Below are 13,397 nucleotides of genomic sequence, written 5' to 3'. Positions count from 1 at the left end.
CAGGCCTGCTTGGGCAGAAAAACAGCATAGACATTAACTTCACATCAGAGCAATTCAAGTAGAGAGAAAGGTGGGATAAAACATTTCATCTTTTTCATTCCAAGTATTTTCTGCTGATCAACTAGGTGTACTTGATGACCATAACTACACAGGCCCAAAAAATTTATACAATAACTCATATAATTATTTCATTCAAAACTGGCTTCATAAAAATTAAAAACACAATAGAGCAATATTATGTTGTATGATATAATAAAATATTTCATGCTTAGCATTTACATTCTGGAACAATAAACTGTTGAAATTTGTTACCAGTATTGTGCAGCCATTTATGGGCATGTTGACTGCCTGCTGTCAAAGAAAAGTCAAGGTGAGCCATGCTGACCTTCTCATCCTTTAGAACTCATGGCTGTGTCACTTATGTATACAAGTATTTCAGTCTTTGAAATAACAATAATTCATACGTTTTAGATCAAACAGAAAGACTGTGCAACATTTTTTGTTTGTCTTCAGCAAGCAGCCTGTTTTCATTATATTTAGAAAGCAACCAGGCTACCTCTGTTTATTAGGTAATAAGAGGTTCACATGGGTCAGATGTGGGATAATTGGGGAACTAATACACTTCTGGCTTAACCTTGAACTTTAAGAAAATTATTATTCCTCTTATTGGCTTGGATTTGCCACCTGACAAGTGAAGAATAAAATGTGCAACATTTTTTTCATGCTCATTAGTCCACATATCTTGAACAAATTCATGAGACTGTTTTTTTTTTTTTTGATTCTGTTGCAAATAATTTCTGTTCGCCAAAGATAAGTGCTTGAAGTTTCTGGCATGTTGCAGGGTAAAAAAAAGGTTTAGAAAAAATAGAATGCATTTACTTGGTTATATACCTCATGCTTTCTCAGGAAGCTTAGTTTTCTGGAGTCATAAATTCGAGTATATTCTTCCCAGATTTGGTAAACAAACTACATTTTTTTTCTATTTTCAACCTGTGAACAACCTGAAGCATAACTCCCATGGCTGTCCTGATACTCAATTTCGTCAAAATTAAAAGTTTGCAGAAAAACATGACTCCTGTCACATTTTTCATTCAATTTAACAAAGCTTATTTCATTTTAGGCAAATTTCATAGGAATTATTTTCTGATGATAGCTGGCTAATCCATTTGTGATATTTGGTCCGAGGGGATGTTTAGAAAATATTAGAGCTTGTAAATGGAAATATGGCCTGGGGCTGTAAACATTGACATAAGCTCCCAAGATTTGATAAATTAATGCATCACTGGGCTTGGCCCGTGTCTGTTGGCCAGAAGACAGTGTATCAAAAGCTGTATTACTCGCCCTTTAAGCGGATTACAGCAGCGGTAAACAGCCAATTAGCCCATAACAAAGATGGCAGCCGCTGGAGGCTAAACTGATCAGAGATACTTTCACTTCAACAGGCACATTGACAATAGTGATTCTTCTGAAAGCATCTGAGCGCGATGTTAGCAAAAGGACGGCGTCATCACATCAGGTATCATTTTGACAACTAGCCTGCAGATGTTTCACCATTATTCCGGCCAATTTGACTGCAGACAGCTCAAATCCCTAACATCAGTGGAAAGAAATTATTCAAAAATCCTTTGCTCTTTTTACTTTCTAAAAAACAAAATCTATTAGCTGAAAATCTGCTTTCAACTTTCTGTGTTCACCAAGAAGATACATTACAAGTTTAGAATACGTTATAAGTTAATTCTTCAGAGACCTCTATTTAACCAAAGACCATATGCTCCTCATTGACAGCCAACATATGCAGCCACTATTGGCTTGAGATGAAACGGACAGACCAGTGCACATCACAACAACATTAGAGCAACTCTTATAGAAGTATCTGCGGGCCGTATTCACAAAGCCTCTTGTTGGGGTTTTAGAAGACAAGTGCTGGTCAGGTCTGGCTTTGTGTGCAGTCAACACAATAGGCCTTGCTCTCTTGTCATGGCAGCCAGGAGCCAGCTTATTGAGGAAGATTGTCAGCGGCGCTAAGAGACTGGAATCAAGGCCTCACAATCATTACTGGATCCCGTGGGGTTTGATTATGGCCGGCAAAGAAGTGTGGCATCAGCCTGCTGGTCCTCTAACTACCCTGACCTTCAGACTCTCTGGTGTAGGAGGCCAGCAACCCGCACTGTCCCGAATCACTAATCATCATTGGGCAACCCGATACAGCATTCTACTTCCTCAAATTCAACTCTGGAGACACTTCGAAGTATCGCAAATCCATGCCCTACATACTTACAGTTCAAGCATTAAATTAATGAATTAAACTTCACTCTGTTGGACATAAGATGTGCTGAAAATTGGCCAATCTCCAAATACCCCTGTTTTTCAAACAAGAAAACTTAAATCTGAGAACGATTTATTCTATTGTTCAAATGAGCTATAAATTTTGCCTGTCTTCGTACTTGCTGCGCTTCACGGACATGTGCAATGTCTAGTCCAATACAGTAAGGAATCAGGGTTGTCCTGGATCACTTCCTCCTTTGGGGTAATAAAGTCTGCTTACTGAAGAAACCATGCCAAAACTCTCCTGCTAAACTGACATTACTTTAAAAAATTCATTTCAGACCTCACCATCATCAAATTTCAAAGAAGCACTACTGTGATGAAATAATTAGATATGATTTATGCCGCAAATGACTTGCTCAGCGCCTCACTTCAAACTGACACAAGTTAATAAATCTGAGTCTGCATTATGGCACTCAATTAAGGCAGCACAGCCTTGTCTATGATGACTCTTTGCTTTGCAACCTCTTTTCTGTAGAGAGATCTTGCATTACCAATTAACAATAAACAATAGGTGAATAATACAACATTAATGAATCCCTGTGATAGAAAAAATTCAAACTGTACGTTTGAGTTATTGAAGAAGTGATTAGCCTTAAAACATGATGAATGACCAGATTTGTCATTACAACACTTTTGCATAAAATCACTTTTCCTTGATGAAAACTGGTTATGCCAAAAAATAAGGACAGGGCAAAATTGGTCAATTTTGTATCATTTACTCTTTCTTTTAGCACATCATGAGAAACAAACTCCAGTCAGGCCATGGGATCCTGATCAGTTGTCATCAAAGGACAAGTTGAAATGGCTTGTGGTCGACACAACATGAAAGTGGTTTGGAGTGAGCAAGGCCAGTGACATGTGAAATCCTACGAGGTAGAGTCCATGGGCAGGCGTCTTGACCTATCCCTCACACATCACCAGTCACAATGACACCTTCTGTTTAGCCATGAATATTAATGAATTCCCCAGAGTTTTGCGGACAAACTGTCATCTGCATTATTCAGACCTGTCATTTTTCACAGCGCAAAAGCAGCACCATTTCCCCTGTGAAGCCATACTGCTGGCAAAATGATCACAGTTTAAAACTGTCAGCGCACAAAAACATGAAGCCATAACTGTTTCTCCACCCTACCATGCTATCAATCCACACAGAATTGCTCCTGTAATACATGATTGATTGTCATTCGTAGCACCAGCAAAAAGCCACACAAGACAAATGTGCAACATGAAATATACTGGTTTCATCACGTGAAAAGCTTTTCATAAGCATGACTTGACATAAACTTCAGCTTTTCCCAAACCTTTGTTGACCCAAACTTTGTATTCAGTTCTTACAAGCCACGCTTAGGAGAGCTACATGCTCCATTTCAGTTTTAATAAGTACTCTGGAAAATTTACATACATACAGGAAACCTTCAACGCCAAGTTAAATACCCTTAATCAAATAAACTTTGGTCAAATAAAAAATTAGAAAATAAAATATTCTTTACAGTATACATAACAACAATAATATTTTCTGCAAAATTTTTTCATGAAAATTTATGGAATTTGTGAACATGCATTTTCTACCTGATGAATCATCAAGAGCATCTGCATGTACTGAGACAAACACTGATGATGTACACACACCTTCTGGTGTTTAGCACGAAAATGTGTATAATTTGAACATAAATCAGAAAATTTTAAGATATGTAGATATGAATTTTACAAGGAGCACTTCCATGTTCAATGTTCTCACCTTCCAAATGTCCTCCACTCAGATAGTCATGGCGCGCATACTCTGCACAGTGTGGGCTGCCATCTGCTGAAAGGTTACAACATCAAACTGCTATACACATCTACACTTTTCATGTCAAATTTATTTAATCAAACAAAATAAATAAAACAAAAACATTCATCTACAAGTTTCCTGAACATGCATTATGCAATGTGACCCATTTCCCAAATTTGAAGAATCATCTGTAACATAAATTTACAGTTTGAAAAAAAGTCCGTGCAAAGTTTGCTTGAATGTATTGTTTTCAATGTACCCATACATTAAGCCAAAGGGATGGGAGAATTTATGAACAGTAATTATCATAAGGCAATAATTAGCAATTTATGACACATTTGGCCTGACAAGAGAGATGTTATGGAATGGCATAACTCAGATTTTATGAGCTTTACATTCTAATATATGACATATAAAGACTCTGGAGACTAATGGCTTTTATCAACTACATATCTCCATGCCAATTAGTTCTGGACAGGAGCAGTTTTATTGGTCACAGCTTCAGTTGGAGGAATACATGTATTTGCAGAAACAAAGAACATCTCTGGACAGGCATTTCATAATATACAGCTTCACAGCCTGAATGAATGGGAACAATTTAACAGTGACCAATCAGCCAAGAGCACCCCGTCTCTTGTTATCATAGTAACAAAATGGTTTCTTTCTGCCACTATCTCATTGATGCCAATTACTTTAAAAACATTTATTTCATGCCTAATATCCTGGTGGGATTTAATAAAAGGGATAGTTCTAGATGTATGTCTACAAAAACTGTCAGATTGTAAATTCTGATCTACTCCAGAAACTATGCACGGGTTCACGTTTCCACATTATGGTCATCAATTCCTTACACTATGATAGTGAATAGGAACACGGATCTGGCCACGTAGGTAGGAGTAGGTTTAATTAACACAAAATAATAAAGCCTAAATTATTAATTTTGAAGCAAGTATAAAAGTACACGTAGCACATATGGTCATTAGTCATGAAAAGTCTTCAATAAACTTCACAGGCCAGCCCTTAACGTTTTCCAACCTGTTTGTTGTGCCGTTAATCACCCCCTGGAACAATTCCATTCTTCACCCAAATCACAGCAGCACATGTTCTTCTGTTGTGCTCTTGCTATGCCTCTACTTAAAATGGGGCCTTAAATCCAGAAAATAATGAGACCCACTGAGTCAAACACTAGGTTGGATGGTCGGCCACTCCACACGAAGAAAAACACCATGCGTATTCTTAATGGACCAAGACCTTTCTAGTTCACAGTTGACATCCCACTGGGCCTAATTACAAGTCTGTGAATCAAACTATATTGTGGAGGGGAAAAAAACAAACACATTCGGTGGGTAAACAGTTTCAAACACATATGGACATGCAATCCTGCAGTCCATGGCTACATCCTGCAAGAAATATCCTCTGCGAACTTGTACGCTCAAAGGTATTACCAATCTATGGTAAGCTCATTCTCTCAAGCTGTTATTCTCTTAATTTATGTAACTGCACATCTTTTAATTCTTGAACATGTCTGTAGTAAGATAAAAAATCGTTCTGTTCCTACTGAATCCTCCATAGTCATCTTACAAGTGACACTACAGTTTACAAATATTTGCTTCAATTTGTTCTCCAATTTACTCCTGGAAGGGAGGGCTAAATGCTGTCATCAACAGTTGTGTCTGGGGAGGAAATGAGGATTGTTTTACCATGAATTTTTGACCTGGCCTGGCAGACGACCAGTAAGCCATAGAAGGCACCTGTGAGAGGATTAGGGCTAGTTGTTTTATTTAGAGAGGGGCACAGTCTTTAACCGGGGTCTCCGGCAGTAAGCAGATCATCTGTGTGCCCACACATCAGTGCCACCACAAAAAAGGAAACCCCACCAAGCCAAAACACCTCCCGTCTAATCTGTAGGGTTAACCCTGCCTGAGATTGTCACTTAATGAAGCTCAGAGGGGGGAGGTAAATTTAATCAGGAGATAGTGAGAAGAGATCACGGTAAAACACCCATGGCGCATATGATAGGGAGGATTAATAATGTAATAGTCGCAGTATTAGTGTCCTATCGGCAGAACCATCCACATCAACCAACCCCTCATCACCCACTTCACTGTACCCCACCCCTCCAGCCCACAGGGGTTCAGGCTGATTTGAAAGTTTCTATGTTAAACATAGATACTTTGTCTTGTTTCCCAAATGTTAATAGGTAATGACACTGGGGCTGAATTCAAGAAAACAGACAAAATTTTCGATGCTTATTGACAACAAGCTGAACTTAGTAAGGCAGGTGAAAATGCTAACAAGTTTCCAACAACAATGCATCAGCTGGTGCTCTATTCCACTAAGTATAATCAGACCATGCTCTCTGTGTTGTTCATGGGCTAATCAATGGGTAAATTAAGTCAAGCCTCAGCCACTACAGAGAACTTTTTGCCAGCCCACTGCTTGAAGCATGAAGGCCCAAGGGCAAATTTGTAGCAAACAGACATGAAGGATTAGCGGCCTTTGCTCCCCGTAGTTCCACCTTAACGTCAACGTCTCGGAGCTGTTAGAGAACACCGACCAAACCACCATCAGCTTCCCGAGACTTGATTACCGCTCTAATTACCTCGCGACAATTTCTTCTCCATCAGCCTCACCTCAGGCACTCACCGAGAAGAAAATTTCTAACATTTCACCAAAATTCTGCAATCTTTTCTCTCCTACCCTGTTGGTTAGACCCTGATAGCAAGTTCAGCTTATTATATGCCTCTGACATGCATTTCGTCCACTCAGCAAAGTATATATGGTCTTTGTCATGGATAGAGCGACGCTCTGGATATCATGGTCAGAGCATTGGTGAGAAAATGCCCCAAATCACAGTACCGACACAAATAAATATTGTATGCTGCTATTCTAAATTTTGATTGGCACTTCCTCTGAGTAACAGTAACTGTGTTCCAAATTCCACTAGGGTGTTGGAGGAGAACTGATCTTTGTATGCTAGTCTTTCCCCATGTGTGGACATAGACACCCCAATTTGCTAGACAGGGGGAACCAAACCAAAACAGACGGGTATCTTTAATCTGATCTGGGGAAAGGTGGATAGAAAAGCCACTACACTGCTGTGTAAAGCATTGGTCTGAGGCAGAGGGCCATTGATTGTTAAAGAATCCTGACCCAAGAGCAAAGGTTAAAGCCTTTTAAACACACCAGGCCATTATTAGTTTTCTACATGGTCAGGTCGAACTTGTGGTAGCCAATCAGGTGGTCACTGAGGGGAAAACTAAGGCAGGTCCATTACAAAGACTGGGTGTCACTCTGACAGCATCAGGACTGCTACAGTAAAACAGTGCCAAATTACACCCGATCATAGAACAGCAACCAGAAGTGAAAAAAAAAAACATTTTATGCAAGTAGATATTTTTGAGAACTGTTTCGGCAATAAATTCAGTCGATGAGATGATCTAGAGAGTGCACTTTGTGAAGATGTCAGATTTACACTTACTTTGCACATTGTAGATATGTTTTCAGATGTGTGTATGGGTGTGCTCCTTTTGTGAGGATGTCAGATTTAGGCTTACTTTGCACATTGTAGATATGTTTTCAGATGTGTGTATGGGTGTGCTCCTTTTGTGAGGATGTCAGATTTATGCTTACTTTGCACATTGTAGATATGTTCTCAGATGTGTGCATGGGTGAGCTCCTTTTGTGAGGATGTCAGATTTACGCTTACTTTGTACTTTGTAGATATCTTTCTCAGATGTGTGCACGGGTGTGCTCCTTTTGTGAGGATGTCAGATTTACGCTTACTTTGTACATTGTAGATATCTTTCTCAGATGTGTGCACGGGTGTGCTCCTTTTGTGAGGATGTCAGATTTACGCTTACTTTGTACATTGTAGATATGTTCTCAGATGTGTGCATGAGTGTGCTCTTTTTGTGAGGATGTCAGATTTAGGCTTACTTTGTACATTGTAGATATGTTCTCAGATGTGTGCATGGGTGTGCTCCTTTTGTGAGAATGTCAGATTTACCCTTAGTTTGTACCTTGTAGCCTTGTTTTCAGACGTGTACATGAGTGTGTTCCCTTTTATTCACATGTTAGGATGTACTCGTTTGTGAAAACAATATATTTATTCATTTGATTGTTTTTCTTTTATCTGAACACCACCCACCAAGGTTTTTAAGTGGAAGAGACAGGAATGTTTGGAGAAAAACCACAGCCCTCTGCTATACCTAACAAACCCTATGATTTTAAGTCACAGCCAAAGCAACAAGAGCGAGGTTCGAACATGCAATGATCAAGGGCCTAACCGAGACCAAGTCAGTGCTTTAACCCATCTCAGCTATGGAGAGCCTCTTCAATTTGAGCTGAACCACAATAGTGGAATCTTCATGTTAGTTTACATGTGGGTGGCCTATTTGTGATATACATTTATAACATGTCTGAAGAAGTGACCACATTACATGTGCCTACTGATCATCTGGCTGGGAAATAAGCTGCCTCCCACCATCATGGCAGCAATAATACCCATCACATCTCTTCACACTGTGTAAACAGCTTACCGAGAAAACTTTCAAGAAAGAAGCAGGACTTACCTGCTGTGTTACGCTACATTTAATTTGTTTGTGGAGTATATCATTAACTGGAGCAACAGACTAAAGCTTACCACTTTCATAGCCTGTGTCTCGTGGTTCGGCTTTGACAGGTAACATGGTGGGCATGCCAGCGTAGCCTGGTGGGCGTGCAGAGGGATCAAAGCCTCTCTCCTGGTACTCCTGTTTGAAGTACTGGTGGGAGTAGGGCGTGGCCACCCCCCTCTGTTGGGGATGAACCAGGTATGGCTGCTGGGGCTCTGGGGACCCATACCCACTACTGGAGCCTGAACTCGGCCTGTTGTACCTGTAACAAATCACATCCAAACATATATCAACAAATACTGGAGTTCTTAGATTATGATAAACACATCTGCATGAATAAGTCATCCTACAGTCAGAAAGCTATGATGTGGACAGGTGGTCATTGCCTTTGATAACTCATTTCAGTGATTGAGTGAGTGCTTGGGGTTTAACATCATACTTCACTCCCTTCAGTACACCTACATGAGACTTAAGAAAAATAAAATCATTTTATAGTTCTTAATATATACATTTTCACATGAATTTAGGAAGAAGCTGTGCAAAGTAAAATTTGTCCTAAAATGTACATCTTCTCAAATGTACTGTAGATATATGTGTAGAATGGTCGTGTTAGGGTAGACCAAAGTAAGTAGATCTAACGAAAGATCTACACAGTGTTGACAGTGAAGAATGGTGAAGAAGCTCCTCCACCACCATAATCTATGTACACTGTACATCTATACCCTCTCTTTTCCCTAGCTGTAACACCTGTCATTGTTACAATGTTAAAAAAAAAAAATTATCATCACAATCTCAACCTTTTTGGTCCAGGAAACAGCCTGTTTCAAGGACAACAATTGTGTATAGTTATAAGGACGGTCTTTAAGTTTCTCCAAATAAGAGAAAATTATGTGCTGAGGCAGTAATTCACCTGCATCGTATGCTCTGTCAGTTTTACATGGAACGATAAAGATCGGTGCGCTTGTCGTCAAGGTAACCAGAACACAATCAGCTAACAAAAGGGCTATCACTTTGTAACTGTGTAAAAAATCGTGCACATTGCAACCAATCAAAGTAGGCTAAATTAACTGCCAAAGTCTGTATTTTAATATTGATTTTTATAACACCAAACCATTTTGCCGCAACACTCTATGGTTGTGTTATGGTCCCAGTGCCACAAAAAAGTCTCTCATTTCTCAAATCCCCCCATCACCAGACGTATATTTGTAGGATTTGCTTCCACACATCTACTTCAGCGGATTTACTTATGTAGCTTGTCTAATTAATTTACTTTTATCTGGTTTTAAATAGTGTTGGGTAAATGGTTATTGCAAGTTTAAAAAATTTAAACAGTAGATTCCATATCATATACACATATATAGACACACAATGCGATTACTTTCCTCACATTTCTAACTATTAAAAGCTCAGTGAGGTTTGCATAAGTTGTCTTAAATACATATTCATCCACAACTCATTTTGATGGTCAAACCGATGTGATTGTGTTAGACCCAGAGTGATAGGAGTTCCCTCTGTTAAGCACGGCTGGCTATATGCAAGAACACCGTGTTTTGTAGAACAGAACCCCCATCCATGCTTCATAGCATTTTTTGTAACAAATACTTGATGTTCACAACTCTAGAATTACAACATAATGACTTGATGTATAACGTAAATAAAAATGACTTCCAAGCGTTGTTAGCAGTCAGTTTGATAATGTCATAATCTACAATAGGTAGTTTGTAAATAAATCAAAGGATTGGAAAAACTAAATGATCCCTATTATCCAATTTCAAATGCGTGGCTGAGATGGATGGGTTAGTAGCTTATTCGCTGGCCTTTTATCTCTCGCGTTATCCATTTCAATGCTTTCAGCTCCATCATTACAGGCAATCAAGTTTCATTTAGCGGGGAAGATTGTGCAGGGCGCAGGTTGGTCGTATCGGCCAACCTTCTGATCATCAACCTGATAAGAAGGCATTCAACGTAACAGAAGCGCAAGCTGTCCAAAGTCACCATGTACTTTATGCGAACAGAATCTGACCAAATAAAAACAATCTTTTTGCTATGAGATTAGCTGGCAGATTTCAATGGCCTGCTAATTACCCCGTTTTAATGTGAGGATTTTGGCCCACTCTAAAAGCTATTGATTCTCAGACTTTCGTCATCTAAGTCAAAACGCTCCATTCTTTGACAAACAAAGCTGCCCATTGTTTCCTCTTTGAACACTCTCTGTCAGCTAAGGGGCAAGATTCCCTTCAGCAGAACATCAGAACTTGTTGAAGCTTTCTAGACACAAAACAGTCATTTATAAATGACAAATCCAGACAAGATGCTGTTTTAGTGCAGACGGCCTCTGGCGCACTCTCTGTCTGTTCAAACCCTCTGTTAAAGACGAAACACAAATGAAGACTAATCAAATGGCTTCAAGAGGATTACTCTAATGATTTGTATTTTAATGTGTTCTTTTCCAATACCAGCATCAAACCCTCTGGCCTCTAACAACTCAGTCAACAATCATATAGCACTGAATAATTAACTGTCTTAATATGAAAAACTCATCAGAATTAATGCATTTTAATGTTTAGCTTAATTTTTTTTTTTTGTTGATGGACCTAAACCTCAGAGGTATTTACATAAATTCACATTCCAAAAATAAAAATAAATAAACATGTCAATTAAGATTTAATTTCATGTACACATTTTTAAATGACTTTCATATTTTACACACACACACACACACACATATATATATATATATATCAGTATCAACATTTACCATTTCATCATAGATATATGTATGTAGCACAATTGCTTCAGGAATTCACACTAAAATTTGAAAATAATGAACTATAGTAATTACCTTACCAATAACATTGCATTCATCTTGGTGAATATTTTATTGGTCTGACAATTGGTCAATATGTATTCAAGGCTCAATCATTGGAGAAATCACATTTGTTGTGCATAAATGATAACCATTATACTAGTAACCTGTATAATAAAGTGATAAAGACCAAGTGTATTCTGTGCAACATCAACTGGTGTTAACTGATTCAAATTAAGATACATGCCTTGATTTACCAAATTCCAAGTCCAAATTTTTACAACTGGAAACTCCAAATTGTTTTTTTTTTTTACTGATCCAGATTGAGTTTATTTATATTTTAAACACCGGCTATAACCTGGGGTTGAGCTTAATTCCGCTTTAGCGACAGGTAATTTTGTGCACGTGAAAATATATATGATATACCCGTGTGTGTGTGTGTGTGTGTGTGTGTGTGTGTGTGTGTGTATATATATATATATATATATATATATATATATATATATATATATATATATATATATATATATATATATATATATGAATGAGACAAGAAAGGTTAATTTCATTTGAGGTTCATTTCTGGTCATGATTTTATTGTTCATATATGCAGATACTTTTACAGGTATATTATCCTGATCAGAGATATACACTGCACAGTAAAACAGTCGTAAAACATGGTGATTCATGTTCAGTTGTTGGTTGTTATATTAAAGCTAAGAAAGGAGCTAACAAACATTATATCAAAAGTGCAAATGTGCAAAATACAGAGATAAGGCTTATCCTCCTCAGAGGTATTTAATGAAACAGTTATAAACCATGCACGTTCAGTTGTTGGTTGTTATAAATATCAGAAGAAAGAAAGAAAGTAATAAATATTACATACTACATTACAAAGAAAGTAATAAATAAACATAGGCCCTATATAGGGCTACAAGTATTTATTATTCGCTGGCAGTTTATGCAAAGATTTACCTCAAAGATGGGTTCGCAGGATCAAGGAAATACTGAAAAAAAATACTCAAACTGTTTAATTTTCCGAGTTATAATAATATATCAAGAGTGGCTATAATCCTCTTTTGTTTCCTGCGGTGTCGCTAATCCTTGTAATCTCGATCAGAGATTAAAACAACAAGAGGTGGATTGTCATTATGTAATCAGATGACATTTGCACCTACTGTGAGCAGTATTCAAAGAGCCTAAGAGGTGTGACTTGTTTTCTCGCTCCAGTGTTTGACTGTCAAGTGAGTACTTTTAATCAACTGGCGAAGTCACCAGTCAACTTTTGAGCAGTTCAACATAAACCCTGTCAATTCGCCATTATCGGAGCCAGTCATTCATGTGTTCAAGCAACACGATTAGTTTTAGATTGTTTTTCGGTTTTAATCGTCCTCGGTAGCTGGCCAGAAACCACTAATATTGCGTTGTTGTATACAGTTCATAATTTGTTAGAACCTCACTCATTGGTCCACAGGACAGACACAGCCAATGGGATAGTGTGTATCAAAGTGACATTCACTGGAAGCCAGCATGTGTTGTATCTTCTTTCCTGTATCTTGTTTTATACCCACTAAACCTTATCATCATAGTTTGAATATATTTAAAGCCTAATTTTAATTTAATAACAGCCAATACATGCTTCCCCACCTTCGCTTGTCACAGATGCAGCCGTTCCCTATTGAAGTCAATCACTCATCGCTACACATTTATTTTCAAATTCAATTCAGTTTATACCCAAAAATTTGAGTACTTGTAACACAGAATTGCGTTTTCTTACCCCAATTTTCAGTTTTTAAATAAATTTTACAACCAAATACCATAGTCTAAAATCAAGGTGTATGAATCTGTGGTACATGTTTACATAACTATTAAAGTC

At 38.1% G+C, this 13,397-nt stretch overlaps 1 protein-coding gene across 1 annotated transcript in view; it reads right to left on the bottom strand.

Annotated features, from left to right (window-relative positions):
- LOC135461288 (ETS translocation variant 1-like) overlaps positions 1–13,397 on the bottom strand; it is a 58,278-nt gene that overhangs the window by 13,903 nt on the left and 30,978 nt on the right. Inside the window, 2 exon segments of the mRNA XM_064738300.1 lie at positions 4,067–4,132; positions 8,745–8,977. Coding sequence (XP_064594370.1) covers positions 4,067–4,132; positions 8,745–8,977 — 299 coding nt within the window.

Source organism: Liolophura sinensis, chromosome 1 (assembly GCF_032854445.1).
Source record: "Liolophura sinensis isolate JHLJ2023 chromosome 1, CUHK_Ljap_v2, whole genome shotgun sequence".
NCBI lineage: Eukaryota > Metazoa > Mollusca > Polyplacophora > Chitonida > Chitonidae > Liolophura > Liolophura sinensis.
The sequence above is the reverse complement of the archived record's forward strand: the minus strand, read 5'-3'. Positions and strand labels throughout refer to the sequence as shown.